Source organism: Vulpes lagopus, chromosome X (genome assembly GCF_018345385.1).
Source record: "Vulpes lagopus strain Blue_001 chromosome X, ASM1834538v1, whole genome shotgun sequence".
In the NCBI taxonomy this organism is placed as follows: domain Eukaryota; kingdom Metazoa; phylum Chordata; class Mammalia; order Carnivora; family Canidae; genus Vulpes; species Vulpes lagopus.
In genome coordinates this window covers 42,976,506-42,996,075 of record NC_054848.1, presented here as the reverse complement: position 1 = coordinate 42,996,075, position 19,570 = coordinate 42,976,506, and the positions used below count along the sequence as shown (strand labels likewise).

Below are 19,570 nucleotides of genomic sequence, written 5' to 3'. Positions count from 1 at the left end.
ATAAATTGAGGGAAGAACTGTTGTATCAAAAAGGACTTAGGACTTGATGCTTGTCAGCCTCTCCAGATGGCAGAAGATGCTAAAATTAAAAGATGACTTCTGAGGACTTTTAGGAAAGGATGCCATGGAGAAAAAGCTGAGAGAGGGACTGTACCACCTTTCATTACATCCTCAGAAAGATCAAAGGATCAGAGTGGTTTTTGGTCACACAAAAGGCCCTTTCAAGAGATTTAAGGGTGTGCCTAATGGAACCTCTCAAACAATAATGCCTTTAGGAAGTTCCAGGCTGTGTACCTACCCCATCTCAGGAATCCAAGATAGAGAAGGGCTTATCTCCCACAGATCTGTGGGTGTCTTTTTTTCTAATGGATTGAACCCTAGTTAAATCCACTGGAGACTCATCCTATCAGTTGATGGCCTGAATAAAACAAAAAGCTTGACCCCCCAAGCAAGAGGCCATTCTGCCAGCAGACAGCCCTCAGACTTAAACTGCAACAGTGGCTCTTCCTTGGGTGTGCAGGCTGCTGGCCCACCCTGCACATTTTGGACTTGCCACCTCCATAATTTCATGAGCCAATTCCTTCAAATCTCTCTCCCTCATTCTCAATCTCTCTCTCTCTCTCTCTCTCTCTCTCTCTCTCTCTCTCCCGCTGTCTCTCTACACACACACACACACACACACACACACACACACACACACACACTATTCATTCTGTTTTCTCTGGAGAACCCCAACACAGCAAAGAAACAGGAATGGCCTTGGGTTGTCAGCAAGCGTGGAACTGAGACTTTTGGTCTAGTGGCCCACGAGGAATTGAATGCTACCAACAATCCTGTGAGCTTGGATGTGGCTTCTTCCCCAGTTGAGTCTCGGATGAGATCCCAGCCTGGTCAACATCTTGATTACAGCCCTTGCCAAGAACCCAGAAAAGTTGTATCAAGACTCATGACCCACAGAAACTGTGATGTAAGAAATGTGTGTTGTTTTCAGCCACTACATTTGTGTAAGTGGTGTTACACAGGAATAGATAATTAATACAAGAAGTTATGGAAACTTGGGGAATTTTGTCTATATAGTTGACCCTTACTATTTCTTTTGAGGGATCTCCTAGCTTCCAGAAGTCAACCTTGTGCAATGCTTTGTGAGCAGAAATATCCTCTGGAAAAATGAAAGGACTGTGGTATTGTAGAAAGAGGCTTTGAAGTCACATGGACCTGGACTTGGATTTTACCTCTACCACCTCCTATCCGTATAACCTAGGGCAAGTCACTTCACCTTTTCACCAGCATGAACTTCCCTTTCCTCATCGGACATAAAAGATTTTAGGGGCCCCTGCATGGCTCAGTCAGTTAAGCATCTGCCTTTAGCTCAGGTTATGATCCCAAGGTCCTGAGATCAAGCCCCATGTTGGGCTCTGCTCAATGGGGAGTCTGCTTCTTCCTCTCCCTCTGCCCTTTCTCCCCCAGCTCATTCTCTCTCTCTCTCTCTCTCTCTCTCTCTCTCTCTCTCTCTCTCTCTCTCCTGCTTTCTTTCTAACAAATAAATGAAATCTTTTTAAAAAGATTTTAATAACAATGTCTGTTTCTCAGGATTGTCATGGGGATTAAATGAAATAATAGATGTGACGCAAGGAGTCTAGTGCATGAAACAGAGCAAGGACTCAATATGTGGAACCTTTTTAAAGATAATTTTCAGAGGGTTCCCAAGCCCACAAAATCCCAAAGACAAACACCATTGCCTATCCCTCCCCCAGATCCAAGACCATTAGTTCATCTGGTGACCGTGGTCACCATTCCCCACTAGATAGAGAAAAACTGCCAGGCCCAATAAATATTTGATGAAGAAGAACCTGGAAAATGAAACAAAAACAACCTCCACCACCAGACTACAAGCCCTGTGAAGACAAAAACCATATCTATGTTTTTTGCTACTCTATACACAGCACTCAGCACAGTGCCTGAAATAGAATCGATGTTCAGTAAGTAGTTGCTAAATAAATGAATGAATGAACACATGATTGAATGACTACCACATATATGGGACATGAAGGAAAACAGGTTGGATTTTACATCCGATACGTAGCTCCTCTGCCTGGATGGCTTCTCAGAGTTCCTTGATAGAAGCACAGGGCCTACTCCCCAGGGGCTCCCTTTATGCTGACTTATTTCTACTGCTGTCTTGGGGAATTGTTAATTTCCCCCAAAGGGAGGCAAATAGCTGTAAGCAGACTGACCATGGTTTTCTAATTACAGTAGAGGTAGAATGCCATTTTTAAAAGTATCTCCTGGGTATCAGACACTGCTTAGCTTTCAACACACATTATTTATCCCATTTAATTCCTTACCACAACTTTCTGGGGCAGAAAGAGATTTCAAAAGAGATTACTGCATTTCTTTTTTTTTTTTTAAGATGTATTTATTTATTCATGAGAGACACACACACACACACACACACAGAGGCAGAGACACAGGCAGAGGGAGAAGCAGGCTCCATGCAGGGAGCCTGACGTGGGACTCAATCCTGGGTCTCCAGGATCACACTCTGGGCCAAAGGCAGCGCTAAACCACTCAGCCACCTGGGCTGCCCAAGAATACTGCATTTCAAAAGAAATTACTGAGGTACAGTGAGGTTAGGTGCCTTGCCCAGGATCACACAGCTAGTAAGTGACAGAGATAGGATATGAACTCAGACCCGTCAGACTCCAAAGACCATGCTCCTTCTTCTGCACCAGGATTGGGGCCTGGGAGTAGCCACAGACTGTTAGAAAGCCTAAGAGCAGGGACCCTATCTTATTTGCCTTTGTGCCTTGAGTTCTAACACAGTGGCTGTCAAGTAGTAGAGATTCAACAAATGCTTCACAAATGAATGTATCAGTAAAGAACTCGTCCCACTCATTCACTCATTTAACAAATATTTACTGAGTGCCTATAGCATGCCAGGCATGTCTAAGTAGAAGCCAGGGATACAATGGTGAACAAACTCCCTATGGCACCTACATTCTAATTGGGGGGATATACTATAAACAAATACACAAGAAAACATCAGATAATGATGGGTACAGAGGAGAAAAAAGAGCACAAAGCAATTAAGAATGACTGGGAGGTCAAGGAAAGCTGCTGAAACAGAGGACATTTAAGCTGAATAATGAGAAGGAGCTATTTATGTGAAAGTCTGGGGGACATATGTTGGAGAGAAATGAAACAACTAGTGCAAAGATCCTGAGGCAGGAATAAACTGGGTGTGTGACAAATTGAAAAAAAGAAGATAGCATGCTAAGAGCGAGTACGAGTAGGGGATTAAGTGCTGAGAGATGAGGTGTGTTCGTTTGCTAGGACTGCTATACTAAAGCAGTCCCACAAACCAGGAGGCTTCACAAAAATGCACCGTCTCAGTTCTGGAGGCCAAAAGTCCGAGATCATGGTGTTGGCAGGGTAGGGCTCCTTCTGAGGCTACGAGGAAGAATCTGTTCATGTCTCTCTTCTAGCTTCTGATCGTTTTCTGGCAATCTTTGACATACCTTCTAGAAGCATCACCTTGATCTCTGCCTTCATCTTCACATGGGACTCTCCCTGTATGTGTGCTTGTCTCCAAATTTTTTCTTCTTATAAGAGCACTGGCCATATGGGATTAGGGCCCACCCTACTGCAGGATGACCTCATACTAATTTAGGTAATTACGTTTGCAACAACCCTATTTCCAATAAGGTCACATTCCAAGGTTCTGGGGGTTAAGACTTTAACATATCAATTTCAGGTAGAAATAACGTATAACGTGAGGTTAGCAAGACAGGCCAGATGAAGGGTTATGGAAGGCCTCGGAGGCCATGGTAAGGGGTTTGGATTTGCTCTGGTTGTAATGGGAGGTCACCAAAGGGTTTCAAATCAAGCAAGTAGCATGATCTGATTTATGTTTTGAAAGGATCATTCTGGCTGCTATGTTAGATTATGAGAGAAAACAGCCTCCTGTGCCTGCATGAGTCATATGGCCCCCCTGCTAGGGATGGGAATTCTCATAACAACCACTTACTGGACCTGAGGCTTTAGTTTTCATTGTCTATCGTTAGTTCACAGGAAAAACAAATTTAGCTTCCAATTGACGAGATGAACACATCCTTATAACTTCATATAAAAAGACTGTTTTCTTTCCTGGATGTTTACATTAAAACAAATTATAAAAGTGATACAAGCTCTCGGCAAAAACGTCAAATAATACCAACAGAGGTAAATCAGCAAATATAGGCTCCCAGACAGTTTGCCCCCATCCCTCTCCATTCCCATATCTCACTCTTTACACATCCACATTTTAAAAGAAACTTTTGGAGATCCCCTTCCTAGAATTGTTTATGATAATCTCTACACGACTCTACATGGATTCTTACCCACGGTAAATTCTTAACAGTAGGCCAACTGCCCAAACAGGCTCCTATTACCTCCTTCCCATAAACTGGCCCAGAAATGGTCAAGGGTGAATGGCACTTAGCCGCAAGATTAGCAGAAGAAAGATCACTGGACTTGAGATCAAAAACATTGAGCTCCAGTTTCTGTTACAACACTTCCTGGCTCTGAGATACTGAACAAATCACAACCCAGTCTTAGTCTTAGTTCCCTCCCCTGTTTCAAGGGTTTGTTGTGAAGTTCAAGGGTATCTGTATAACAAAGCATTTCTAATACATTGCTGTTAGAGTAGACAACCTTCCCCTCCACTCTCTGTGTACACACAGCCATATCCATTGGTATTCACCCATATACAATGGAGTTTTTGTTTCATGATTGGCACTGGAAAGAGGAGTTAGGCTGGAGGACAGGCAAGGAGGGAAGCAGTACAATTGGCTTTGTCAGGCTGGGTGGTATCTGGGGTGAGGAATAGTTCTCCAGGTGACTTTGCCAACCTCAGATGTGGCCAAGTGGGGATTGGAGCCAGAGGGAATGAAGTGGGTGCATCATTCTTGAGAACATTAGCTGTTTGGTTCAGGTGTACCTGGGATGTCCTGACTCAGTGCCGTATTCCAGAGTCTCAGAGGCAGAAATAATCAGGAAATATTTTGGTGGGAGGGGAGGTGCCAAGATTCTGCTAATATTCAGGAAAGGCTACCAAGCCCATAGATACTGGACTTGGAAAAAATATTCTGTCACTATAATAGACTGCTGGTTTATGCCATTCTAAATTGTGATTTGGGTTGCCATCTAGGAAATGGGCCTGTTTTTTCCTTCCATTGAATCCCTACTGCCTAGTGGCACCCAATAAACACTGGTTATGAACTGACTATTCTCATACATTTTCCTTTAGTCCTCATGACAATTGAATAGCAACGATGTTTGTATAGTAAACTTGTAAAGCCCAGTTTTATACCCAGTTTCAATTCATCTCAACAATCCAAGGAGGCAGTTTTTAATTATTATTCCTACTTTATGGATGAGGTTCCTGAGGTTAAGAGAGGTCAAATCATGAGCCCAACAAGTAGCAGAGCCTGAAATAAACATGCCTTCCATCACTTACCAAGGGGTGTATGAGATGGTGATTATTAGGCTGTGACTTATAAGATAGAAGAACTGCTTGTGGTGGGTAAGAGCGGTGTCCCTGAAAGGTGGTGTACATCTAGGGAAGAGACACATCTTCAAGCAGGAAACAGGAGCTAAAGAAGGCAAACTTTACACAAACAGCCATCCCACTAGTACTGTATCGTTGAAGGTCCCACTCTGTGCTGGGCCTTGTATCTGGTCCTTGGGACACAAGAGTGAACAAGTGAGACAATGAGTTCTCCCAGGCGGTGAGAAGATGGTGCCCACAATGTAGGAGGCTGATAAGGCTTCAGGATATGGGGGCAGAGGGTGAGGTCTGTCATACTCTTGTATGGTTTTCCAAATACCAGTCCAAGACGTAGCACCAAACCTCCAGGAATCTATTTCTTAAAACCTAATTCAGATGATTCTGATGCGTAGTCACGACAAGTAGGATGTGCTTGTTGCACATCACTTTGGCTCCCTTTTATTTTTCCTGAGCTTTTAAATTAAAAATTCTACCTCCATCCCAGCTTTGCTATAGAGGCACACTCAAGTCAGAATCTTTTAAAGAGTAGTGATCGCCCACGCACCCCTAGGCCAGAGAAATAACCAGAAAAATGGCCTCAATGGTAAGGAGAATCCTATGGAACTCAAAACCATACTGTGAGATCCAGAAGCCCCTTTTATCGCTTTTCAAGGAGAGACTTTCTCTAGGGCCAATGTTAGAGATCCAAAGTTTTGTTTAATCCAGAAAGGCAAAAATTCCCTTGCAATAAGCCTCAAGTCTAGGCCCTCTGGTTCCAAATCCTATGCTTTTCCCATTCTGTCTTCTATTCCATCTGCAGCCTCCTGAATTGAGATCTTAAAATGTCTGAGAGACGCTAACACTGGGTAATGTACAGACAGGGAACCTCTTCAACTCCGCAGCTTAAGGAGGCCTACCTAAGGGGAGCAAAAAGCCAAAAATGTCTTTTTCCTACCCTGAATGTTGCTCTCTGCTCTATTATTTTTGAGAATAAGACTTTTTTTTACTTGTGGTTGTTCAAACAACTCTCTTACCTCACACCCTCTAGCATTAAGATGGGATTGCTTATTATGAAGGAGGGAAGAGAGGCCAGGAGAGGGGTCTTGGGAACCCCAGGAAAGGGCAGAGTCTGAGCTCCTAGGGAAGGAGCCTGGGAGGCCTGGAGCTAGATGGAGTCCAAAGGCCAAGCGCTGGAGATCCCTGGGAAAGAGAATAACTCTACTTCTTGCTTTGCCTAGTGTCAGGAACTGAATGTTTGTTTGCCTCCCAAGTCCATATGTTGAAATCCTAATTCCCACTGTGATGGTATTTGGAGGAGGGGCCTTTAGAAGGTGATGAGGTCAGGAGGGTGAAGCCCTCGTGGACAGGATGAATGCCCTTTAAAAAGGGACTCCAGAAAACTCTCTAGCTCTTTTTCTGCCATGTGAGGATACAATGAGAAGCTGCTAGACTGTGACCTGGGTGAGGGGCTCTCACCAGGACCAACCATGCTGGCATCCTGATCTTGGACTTCCAGTCTCCAGATCTGTGTGAAATAAATTTCTGTTGTTTCTAAGCCACCCGATCTATGATAATTTGTTATAGCAGAGCCCAAACTAAGACACGGGTAGTAGTTCCAGGCTACACCTGTTGTCCCTGGGTAATTATCAACACCACCATCCCATTGTTAAAAGTGTCCTAATCACACAATATCTGGCCATTCCAGCAAAGGAGAAACTGGAGTCCTTCCTTCCTCCTTTTATCCTAGGACATTGCTTTGAGAAAGGAACTACAACTTTCAGACACCAGGACAATGAGCTCCTTAAAGTAGGGACTGCCATGTGACTGATTTAATAAGAAAAGCATTTCTTAATAAGAACAGCATGAAGTTTATTATGTACAATAAAAAGAGAATGTCGGGACACCTGGGTGGCTCAGTGGTTTAGCGTCTGCCTTCGGCCCACGGCATAATCCTGGAGTCTCAGGATCGAGTCCCACGTCAGGATCCTGCATGGAGCCTGCTCCTCCCTCTGCCTATGTCTCTGCCTCTCTCTCTCTCTGTCATGAATAAAATCTTTAAAAAGAATGTCTGCTAAATACCTTGTGATTGAATTTTGTATCCCCACCATCTAGCTGTAAGTCTGAATTCGTGGTTCTTGCCTCACCTACCCTCATAGTTCCCTTTTGACCAAACCATACCTACATCAGTATCTTAATGATTGCACTGACATCTGGTGGTCAATTCCAGGTGTTTCTCTGGGCCTCTCCTGCACTAGATGATGGATTGGTCTGTATGTACCACCTTATACTCCATCAAAGCCACTTTTATCTGAGCCCTACAGCGACCAGATGTGGAACTGTAATTCATAGTAAGTTGTTGATGGCTGGTAACACCTAGATGTTTTTTTTCTCCAAAGATATTTAGAGGTAGGGATGGTGATAGTGTGGAAGGGGTCCAGGAAAATGATAAATGACCTCAGAAACCCAAATTTCTTTGTGGAATTTCAGGCTTATGAGGAAGTTACCTTTGTAGAGGTGTCCTTCCTAAAATATCAAATAGGTCAAAAGCATTAAAGTTCTCGGTAGCAAAAAGTCAACACCACAGCAGATGTGATTGGATACCAACTGGAGAAATTCTTAAACAAAGATTTGGATACCTGCTAAATTGCCTTATTACGGGTCTGGCTCATGGAAAGGGGAAGGAGGAATCAGATGCAAGAAAAATAGAGAAAGTAGGAAAGCCAGACTTTGAGGTTGTTTTCTGTGTTCCACAAAAGTGTTAAAAGGAAATGTTTGTATGTTCAACCACCTCCCCAAAAGACCCCCTCCTTGGTCACCTAAGAGGGTTTCTCACAGAAGACATTTTAATCCCAACACACCACAAAGAGGGTAGGACTAGCCTTACTTTTCACTGGAGGAACATTTGATCACCCATCATCCTCCTGGCAAGGAATGACTACAGGCAGGAGGCCTGTCAAAGCCCATCATCTTAATCACTAAAAGCTCAAAAAGGAAGAAAAAAATACAGCTCCCAGTTAATCCTCATGCCATCAGGAAAGGATCACCAATGTATGAGCAGGATCATTTAAGTAGCCATAATGAATGAGGTATCTGGAATCCCTCAGAAGATGCAAGCTGCCCCTCATTTGTTTCCTTATTGTAAAAAGTATTACTGAATCTGTACTTGTAAAAATAATTAAGTATCTAATAAATAATTTTAAGAAATGAGCCTGCTGGTAGGATTTTGCAGGTACCTTTTATACTATCCTCCCTCAACACCCCCGCAACCATGCCCCCCTTTAAAAACACACCAGACACCAGGTTGGATAAGGCTGTGCTTTATTACATGCATAATTACAAATCTGTGCTAAGTGAAAATGTATAAAGCAATGGCGACCCGGGTTTATGCCACACAGAGAAAGGGCTGGACGATTCCATTAACCCTTCTGCCAATGTCCATTCCATTGCCTTTAACATGATTGTTTCCATGTCTTACAATTTGCATAGCACTTACTTGTTAAAGTACTTTCCATTCATTGTCTCAGTTTATCCTCACAACAACCCTGTGAGGTAGGTAGGGCAATTAACACTATCCCCATTTTGCAGATGGGAACATGGAGGCACAGAGCGGTTAAGATCTCAAGGCTAGTTAGTAGAAGCATAGGGAATAGAAACCAGGTCTCCTAACTCCCCAGCCCATGTCTTCCTTTTTAGACTATGTTACTATGCATGACCAGGGAGCAAAACAAAGTGAACAGTAAGCCATAGCTTTGGTACACACTGTGCCTATAAGTGGGGGCCAACATCTCTGCAAGCTAGAATAAAGCTAAGAAAGCATGACTTAAGGGTTGGCAACACTCCAATAAATAATTGCTCTGAACAGCTCAGCACCAAGCTTCCTTTAGAAACTCAGGCTATATCAGCTTTGGTTGATGCTAGTTTCGGTATATGCCCAGCTACTACTGCTATCTATATACACTGGCTTTGGCTGAACTCTTACCAGCGCTTAGGAACTAAAATGTTGAGTAGGGCAGGTTTTCTTTGGCTACTGTGGTTGGAGCCGGCCCTACGAATGAGCATACTACAGAGAACTCATATAATGGCCCGTGGGCTGGAACCTGGCTTTTCTGATCCTCCTAGCCTCACTGGCTCATCTGACAGGTAAGAGTTTTCACAGGGCGAGAAGTGAATGGACAGAGGTAAGAGCAGGAGGCTGGCCCTGGTCAAATAAAGAAGAGTCACCGTCATGACATCGATGTCATTGTTAGGTGACAGGACCAGGGTGCCGTCTGTCAGGCCCTACTCCTCTCTGGCCTATACTTGGTTAGCAGCAGAGCTTCAAAAGACAGTTTAAAAGAACAAAATATTAAAATATCATTTTTAAAAATATAGAATGAAATTGATTTCTTAATCATTACATAATCCTAAAGGACCAAATATAATAATAAAAATGTAAATACTTATTAAAAAGCTGAGTACTGAAAAGGCAGGGCAAAGGGAGAGAAAGGAGGGAGAAAGGGGCTGAAGTCAAATGGACAGGGAAAAATGAGCACTCTTGAAGGACCATATATTTTGAGGTACATGCAATACGATGAGCTCGAACATTCCCACCCTGATAAAACAATCTCAGGCCACTTCCTTGTCTCCGTGTTGCCAGATGGCATTTCACTCACCAAATACCAGGCTGCCTCTGATTTTCAACAGATTTGGACTAGTAGATAATAAGGCTTAGCAATGAATACTTCATATGTCTGCCTTGAGATACTAAAAGCCCTCAACGTTCTCAATAAATACCACCAGCTCTGGCCCCTAATGGTGGAGCAGATCCCTGCTCAGCCCATCAGCTCAGAAATATCTTCCATTCTCTGTTCTCGGAATGATGCTGTTGTCCCTCCCTGCAAGGTCCACATTCAAAACAACATGCTTGTTAATAGCTGAGAGAAATCTGAATTTGGGGGTGGGGAAAGGAGTAACAGGAAAAAGGGGAGAAGGAGGAGAGGCCGAGACCATTTTTTTTTAAACCCTCATATTTTTATACCATCACATGCACTGTTTCTCTTTTAAAAGGCCAAACTTTAGGCAAGGCATTCCATTTAATTAGTGTACACAGAGGCTGAAGACCCTTTGGCAGGAACTGAGAGGTAGGAATTTATGACTGTGGGACTGGGCAGGGTGACCTGATAGGCCCCATCCAAGAAATGCAAACCCAGCACATCAGATTCTTTCTTTCTTGGGTGATTTGGAAAAAAATCAGACTACACAGTGGAAAAAATCAATTTTGCTCCCTACATCACCTCACAACTCCCCAGATCCAGATGTTCCAAAATGAGACTGCGGCCTGACAACATCTGTGGAATCACGTGAAGTTGCTAACACCTATTATTCCAGGAACTTCTCTCCTGAGAGCAAATAACCGAAACTGAGGCAAAGCAAAACTGAGTGGCCACCACAGGTCCATTACATTAATTTCACTGTAAATTTACACAGCTCCCTGAGCTCTGATCTGAGAAACCCTTAACTTTTTTCTCTTTAATACACAATAAGTACATTCTAGGGAGGCTAAAATATAGATTTAAAAAATATTTTGCTATCAAAATTCAAGACAATCTACCTAAAGCTTATCATTTAGGCAATGGCAAGTAGTCACTGCCCTCCTTCCTGAGCAGATGTCTCTTTGTGGGTCAGCCCTCTGCAAAAAAGTAGACTGCCTCCAGCCAAATGCTGCTTTGAGCCTCTCCTCTGCTTACAAAACCTGGTTTTTGAAAGGCTACGTGATGTTTTCTCTACCTGAGGCATATGATCAAGCAGTTTATAAATGCTAGGATGTATGGCTTGGGGCATAGGATGGCCTTCCTCCCACCATCTTGTGAGAACTCACGTATTTTCTTACTAGGGGTTTTCCACTGCCCCGTCTTCCAGCTCTCTCTCCAGGAGGAATCCAGGCAAACCCAGAGGTGGTTTAAAAAAAAATCAAGGTTTGAGGACACTTAAGTTTAGACCACATATTTAGACATCTATCTTTTTTAAGGACTGAATATTATACTTCCCATTTACTTTCTAAATTTCTAGTTTTTCTCAGGGTTTTTAGGAGCTCAATACTCTGTGGACCACCCTGAAAAATGTTCTCCTGCTTTCTCTGAACTGATGGGTAGCAATGTGGCCAGTCATCAGTAAGCACTTTGGTAATATAAAACACACTAGCCATTTCAAATTCTCACTATTGTCTTCACTATCATTAAAAACTCAACTTCAAAAAAAAAAAACTCAACTTCAAAAATTACACTCCTTGTGATTAAAAAAACAAAAACAAAAGATACTGTGGGGTGACAAGCTCACGCCCCTATTCATCACCCCACAAAACAAACCAAGATTGAGACCCAGCAGGGACAGGTGATTCAAATACTTAAAACATATCACATGCAATGATTACTTTGCATGATGGACTCTACTGCGTGACAAGTTTTTAGAAACATATTTGCTCCCCTCATACTTGAATAAATTCATAAGATCAGGGTTAAGGGGCACCTGGGTGGCTCAGTCAGTTAAGGGTCCAACTCTTGATTTCAGCTCATGATCTTGGGGAGATAAGGGGTTGTAAGATCAAGCCCTGCATCGAGCTCCACACTGGGTGTGGAGCCTGCTTAAGATTCTCTCTCTCCCTCTCCCTCCACCCCTCCCCACCTTTAAAAAAGAAAAGATCATGGTTAAGAATTACTTCACAGCCTTAGACCACACTGAATCCCCATTACTTCATTTTTCTTGTGTTCAAACAGAAATGGAGACTTGCTAGAGAAATTTATACTGTGCTGTGCTCTTCCCATAAGGGGTTCAGATTCAGCCTCTGATGCCAAAACAACTGAACTGCTTTGCTGTTCAACCAGAAAATTAATGGTTTGCTCTGCCAGCTGGCAAATCCAAAGTGTCATCAATGTCAGATTATCCACCAGAGGATATCAGTTCTGTGGATTATACCACTTCTACTGCACAGCTGGCTGGTGCCAGAAAGGAAGCAAGGGCCAGAAAAGAGGAGAGGTCTGAACAAACATCTAAATAGAAATGACCTTGAGAGTGGCCATTAGTTTGCATTTTTAATCCCCTGCTTCCTCCCTCCAGTGGTATAACCACACGTGAACTGCTTCGGCTTAATTCTTTACATTGAAGATCTGACTCTACAAAGTATAGCAGCTAGACTTCTACAAACCTATAGACTCCCACTGCTTTCATGGCTGGATGCCTACCAGATATTTTTCCTTGGAAAATCCTAACTCTCTTGAAGCACTTATTGGCCTTCTTTTGTAGATCTTTCCCTAGTGCTGGGCAATTTTCTTTTCTCAGTGCCCAAACAGACTAGTCTCAACTCAAATTAATTTTTAAATCACATATTATCTAGTCTCTTGCCATTGAGGTATGTGGCCACCTGAGACTACTGACAGACCTCCCTGTATCAGCTCTGTTTGTTGGATAAGTCTGCCCAATTGCTGAATCTGCAATGGCAGAAAGAACATTTTCCATTGCCTTAAGACAAGAAACTCTTGAGTGTTAGGTGCTGAGCTAGCAGTCCAGCAGAGAGCGCTAGCCACAGTTAGCCAACCTTTGAGCCAAACCATAGGATTGGACATATAACGAATACCATACACTATAGCTACTTCTAGCATATGTGTTACAAGGATTCCTGAGAAGCTGAGGTTAATGAATGAGATTTATCAGGAGTGAGGTATCAAAAGGATATTATTCTCTGGAGGTCCAATCGGTGCTTAGCATCTAGAAAGTATACCTTGGCACAGTGTTATCTGATTTCTTGAATTAATTCTCTGAAGTAGCACCTTAACACTGGCTCATCTGTCTGAAATCAAAAACAGAGCCTAGAAGAAACAAAAAGGCAGACACAAACGTCTTCCATAGCACTGCTGTGCTATGAAAGGCGACCAAACCTTTGTTATCAAATACCAGAAATACTAACACTTCCTGTTTTGCAAACTTTTGCTGGAAGGCTAGTAAGAAAAGATAGGTAGTGAACGAAAAATCTAGAGATAAGAATGATTTCTGCACAATGCACAGGGGGTGGTCTGGCACACAGCCTCATCTCATATGAGGAAATCAGTGGCATAAAAGGGACAAAAGACATAAAGTGACTGAGTCATGACTCTAAGACAAGATAACCTAGAGAGTTCTTTCTCTTTCAGTAAAATGTTAGGATGATATACTTTTTAAAAAAGGAACTCTGGTGACTGCCTTGATATTTGAAAGATTAAAATCAGTACAAGCCTTGGCCACCCAGTTCTGAGCAATAAAAGAATTTCGGATTTTGGAAAGATAAGAACTAGGGGTAAAAAAAAAAAAAAAAAAAGAACCTAGATTCAAGGCTCAGCAACTTTTAGAAGGAGGAATTCTGAGGTGTTTGGGGAGGACAGGCAGAGGGTGGAGGAGGATATGCTGAGAGACTGCTGGTTCTAGGCTGGAAGGATGGTGCAAAAAAGTGCAAGGAAACAGACTCCTACGTGGAACAGGAAAAGGCTGAACTCACTCACAGCCCTGGCATTTAAATCTCGCTGCTGTGGGGAGTCGACAAGAAAGGGAGGGAGGCCTGGGGGCAGCAGCTGAACTACACAGCAAAGCAAATGGCTGTGCGTTACCTCTGGTCCACATGCCTTAAGGTTGCTGAGCCCTGGTTCACAATTTAACTCACCCTGGGAGTCAGTTCTTGAAAAAGGAATGGTTAGCCAGGCATGGCACTCAATCCCAAAGAGAGGTCTGGGGACTGAGGCGCAGGAGGGGGAAAGAATGGAGGGGAATAAGAAGGAGCAGCTGCACTTGGGGAAAACACAAGAAAAAGAAACCGGTGTGGGAATGACGGTGGTGGCTCTGTGATTCCACCAGGTGTCCCTCCAGTATGAGGTTTTCTACTGCGGTAAAGGTGGTAGAAAATTGAGACAGGCACCTTTTCAATTGGATACAAGCACCTTTGGTGTCACCAGGCCTTGTCCACACCCCTGGGTCTTAGGATGGTTCTGCATTTCATTTAGAATTTTAATGAGCCCCAAGGGAGTTGCAGCTGCCCATCTTACCCTGATGCCTTGAATCAATTTGAAAGTACCCCAAACCTAAATTCGTGTTCACAGGGACAACACTGGCCTGTCATATGTACTTAACACTGGGAGGAGGCATGAGTGCCCAGTTATTTTAGTACTGGTGGTCTATACAAAGGAATGCATGAGAGTGCAGATTCAGCTCGGGATCTTCCCTGGATTATCAGTATGCAGTCTCAACTTGGTTCCCTTTACTATTCTTACATATTCCAGAAGCCTAAAGCACCATCACTCATGGAGGTGGCATCTGGGTAAGAGAATTAGTTGGGACCTCACCAAAAAAATGTGAAATTCCTAGTCATCGACTTTGCTTAGAACTTTACTAATCATTCGTTTCAAGGAAGCTGCAGAAATCATTCCTCGCTACTAACAAATTCATGGCAAAGTCCTTGTCTATGAGCTAAACAAATACCATCTGGAAAATTACCCTTTTTGCAGACAAGGAGAAGAGTTCCATAACTTATCTTTGTGCACTTCAAAAGAGTACCAGGAACAAGCAAGCTATAAAAGTCAACCTCTCTAAATTCTTTTAGAGAAGGTTAACCAAAGCAGCATTGTCTTATAATCAGATATTAAAATTAACATACACGTACACACACACACACACAAACTAATAATGCTAAATATTGTAACAGGAACAAGATAATATTTGAACTGAATTTTTCACAGTCTGGAAAACACCATTACTATTTTCCTTCTGGCTTTCCTTTCTGTGGTTGGAAAAGCAAAGCCCCTTAGTTTACACTTCATCTTCCACCAATGACAGAGTCCAAAAAAGTGACTTTTTCATGAGTTTCCTGCAGGCTATAGGTCAGGATGGTTGGAATTTTTCTTGCATAGTTTTCAGTGATTGCGTATTGGCTAATGATTATTATATTTTAAAAATTTATTAAAGAATTAAACCATAGCAATCTTGTTGACTTTCTCATGAAATCCTCCTAATGCAATATCACAGAAGCCTAACTGTATTTTCTCTTAAAGAGAAGATTAAATTCCAGAGATTATGTAGTGCAACTGGTTAACTTATAGGAAAGAGACAACACACTAATATAACTTCACCATCCAAACATGGGAAATGTGTTTTGGGTACCCAGTTAACAAAATACATCCATGGTCTGCAATGTCCTGCCAGTTTTATATCCAGCACAACCCTGTGATTCTAATTGAAGAGAATGGAGTCAGGATCTTGGTTTGCCATCTGTGCTATATGCTTTAACACATCCTTTTTGGTAATGATTCCGAGCAACCGCCTGAAAGGCAAAACAAGACAGCAAAACAAAAATAAATGTGCAGTTAGCATTCTCAGAGGTGATGCTTTTCCTCCCCGATCCTTTGCAACCTTGTCTTCAAGAACTGTCCACACCCACAGGATGAGGAGATAACAGAACTAGGTTTCATGCACCAGGCAAATGGGGCAGTGCATGGGTCCCTAAACAGACTGCAAGCATTTTTACTTCAGGTCTCACATCCCGCTACTTCTTGTGCCTTAAATATTCCCTACATATCTGAATCTTCTCTTTGGCCACCTAGCTCAAACACTCCTCTTCCAGGACACCTTCCCTGATCTTGCAAGCCAGCAGAGACTGCGTCCTCCTGGCAACCAGGCATGATTCTGTGCATGTGTCCTGTTTGCTGTCGTATAATACGGACTCATGTGTTCTCAGATCCCCTATGACACTGCATATTACTTGAGGGGGCAGAAGGGCCTTATCTTTTTGTGTGTCTCCTTGGAGTCTAGTGGAATACTTTCTTGGACAAAATAGGGATTCAGTAAATGTTGAATGAATAAGCTAGGGAAAGCCCCCTTGCTGATTCAAATCCTGCAAGACATCTGTTACAACATTTAGAAATTTTAGAGAGTGAAACTCTTATACAATTGCTGGATTAACATACCATGTTTAGAAAAAAAGCCACCCTCCTCCTCAACCTCCCTTCTTTTCCAATAAAAATAGCAGGGCTTCCTTTACTGCATAAGAAAGATCCCAGAAAGAGTCTTGGCCTTGAGAATCTGACGACTTGTGTTTAAAGCCTACCTCTACTATACATTAACTGGGGGCCCTTGTGGAGATCTTCAAACCTACTGAAACTTGCTTTTTCTCACCCTCAAATAATAATAGCAAAGGTACTGTAAGGACCAAATACTATATATATATTACCTAATACCATTGTAACTGCAGTGCTGTCTAATCAAAAGGACACGGCCATTTCTTTTGTGGAGGAGGAACTGCATTATTTGTAATGTGCAGCCAGTAGTTCATATCTCTCAAACATACCTTCTCCCCCCAAACTCCTTTTCCATTAATTACAACAAAAGAAACACATCCATCTTCATCTTGGAACTTCAAAAGGGCCTGTAAGTGCTACTAATGTTCAAATGAATTGGGTTCTTCTCTCTTTATCTCCCTCCCTTCTCTTTCCTCTCACAATCTCTTTCCTCCCCCAAAGAGCTCTCACCCATTGTGCGTAACCAGGCACTGGCGCAGTCCCAGCTTGCGGAAGATATCCACTACAATCTCCATGGGGGTGAGGTCAGTCACAGTGAAGGGGCTGAGATCCAGGATGTTCCGAAGCTTGAGAGTGGGTGGGGTGTATGGAGGCATTGGAGGAGAATGCTCGGTGAAATAAATGATGGAAGTACTCACAACCCCATCCTGTTTTTTTCGAGCATTTTCTATTTCAAAAGTAGGAGAAAAAAAGAAGTTGAAAATAGTTCTATTTTGATGGCCTCAAACTGGTCCCATCCTCCCTGTGCCTTCCCCCATTTCACACGTATTTCTTTCTTTCCACAGCGGGTCCCATTAGCCTCTTTTTGAAATCCTTACCAATTGAAATAATGAGGTCTCTTCGGAGGACAAAACCCACAAGTCTTTGGGACTCCCGGGACACCACCACTGGGAAGCCGCTGTAAGTGGTTTCACTGATGACAGTCTCTACATCCTCCACGGTCATACTGTCCTGAGTAAGGACAGTCAATAAAGGGTCATTTCTCCGGGGCTTCATCACATCCATTGCCAGGGTCTTATGAGCAAACTCTTCCTTGGCTTCAAGAAAGGGGTAACCGTTAAGACGAATGTGGGCATCATAGATGCCCTCTCTCCCAAGGGCATCTGCCACCCACTTGCTCGTCATGGCTGCAGCCATCAGAGGCACAATGTATTCCAAGCCACCAGTTAGTTCAAACATTATGACAACAAGAGAAACAGTCATCCGAGTCACCCCACCTGCGAAGAAACAGATACAGGTTACTGAAAACAGGGAAAGTTCAGATTCATTACAGTTAAGGGCCTGTGAGAGGCCCGCATCTGGGGAAAGCCTACTTACCAGAACATTGCTAAGAGGAGGTCTCCCCTACTACTACACAAACCCTAGCAACTGTGTCAAAGCAAGTTTATAATGGACAGGAGTCACATTTCTCAAATTAACATCTACAAAAGTGTAAGTGGCCTTCTGGAGTTTTCTCCTTTTGTTTCTTATTTGTGTGTTGCTTTCTCTAACCCCCTGCCCCCAATTATAAAAGTAATTGCAAAAGATATCCATAATTTGTGTAATGCTACTGGGACAAAAGGTTCTCTGGAACATATAGGCCATTGTTGAAAACTCAGAAAATGGTTTTTTAAATTCTATAAAATAAAGTCATTATCCATAAGCTCACTGCCTAGAAATATGCAGAGTATAAATCCTGAGTGACTCAAGTTTTTCACTATGCAAAAATACATGTTTTTCTGTAAGTGAGCTCATAGTGTATGTTTAATCCCCACTGTGCTCCCCTCCCTCCACTTTACGTCAGGAACATTTTGCGTATTATCACAAATTTAATTAACATTGCATTTAACAATGTTAAATATCAGCATCACATTCAATAGCTCCATAGTATAACATTACATTGTTATGCCGACTATAAGCCATTGAACCAGTCCCTTACTGTGCATATTTAGTTGATTCCAATTTCTTGCTATCATAAATAATACTGGGCTGAACATTCTTGGGCAGATATCCTCACCCAAGTTTCTGATCATTTCCTTAGTATGGTGAAATTTGAGAGTAAAATTGCTCCCCAAAGGGAGGAATGTAGCTATATGATAAAGAATGCTTTCTTAAAGCACTTGAAAAATGGCAAACCCAACAGGAAATGGATGGTCATTTTTAAAAAATCTATAGTCAACTGCATTTAATATCACATTTCTTGGAATGCCTGGGTAGCTCAGTGGTTGAGTGTCTGCCTTCGGGTCAGGGCATGATCCCAGGATCTGGGATGAGTCCCACATGGGGCTCCTTTTGGGGAGCCTGCTTCTCCCTCTGCCCATGTCTCTGTCTCTGTGTCTCTCATGAATAAATAAATAAATAAATGATTTTTAAAAATCATGCTTCTTTATGATGTCACCTGGGTGACAACTTTTTCAAAATCAATGCAGACACGACTCACCTAAGCAGGCTGCAGCCCCAACCATCGCATAAAGGCCAGGGGTGATGCAATCTGCTCCCTGACTACACCAGCTATTGAAGATGGCCCAGTCATGGTGGTAATAAGCCAGCTGCTCCATACCTACTCCTAAAAGTCGACCTGCAATAGCACCAACAGCCATGCTGGGGATAAACAGGCCGGAAGGGATCTGCAAAGAGAAAGCAACAGATGGTTAGGGAGAAACGATGCACTTGCCTGGCATATGTTAAGGGCTAGAGGACTGACCCTCTGTGAAGCAAAGAGGCCAATGACAATTCAACTATGCACTATGCTAGCAAGTTTGTAAAGATTTGTGTAATACTACAGGGTCTAGAGGTTCTCTGGGACGTGCAGGCAAGTATGACTGCAAAGAAGCTTACCCTGATTCGGGGTCCATCAGGCAAGAGCCTGAACTTTCCAGACCAACACAGAACTGGAGGCAGAAATTAAGCCTTTCCCAAAGAAAAAGGAAAATAGATGGAATTTCTCGCATATGCGGACATTTCCCCCAATTCTGAATTCTTATCAATAACAACT

At 42.8% G+C, this 19,570-nt stretch overlaps 1 protein-coding gene across 4 annotated transcripts in view; it reads right to left on the bottom strand.

Moving 5' to 3' along the window:
• Positions 1-8,828: 8,828 nt before the first annotated feature.
• Positions 8,829-19,570, bottom strand: part of CLCN5 (chloride voltage-gated channel 5) — a 160,397-nt gene continuing 149,655 nt past the window's right edge. For all 4 annotated transcript variants that reach the window (XM_041741250.1, XM_041741251.1, XM_041741252.1 and 1 more), the window contains 4 exons: positions 19,016-19,202; positions 17,415-17,813; positions 17,047-17,263; positions 8,829-15,842 (listed from right to left, as the gene is read on the bottom strand). In XM_041741250.1, coding sequence (XP_041597184.1) covers positions 15,752-15,842; positions 17,047-17,263; positions 17,415-17,813; positions 19,016-19,202 — 894 coding nt within the window. In that variant the 3' untranslated portion in view covers positions 8,829-15,751. The remainder of the gene's footprint in view (positions 15,843-17,046; positions 17,264-17,414; positions 17,814-19,015; positions 19,203-19,570) is intronic.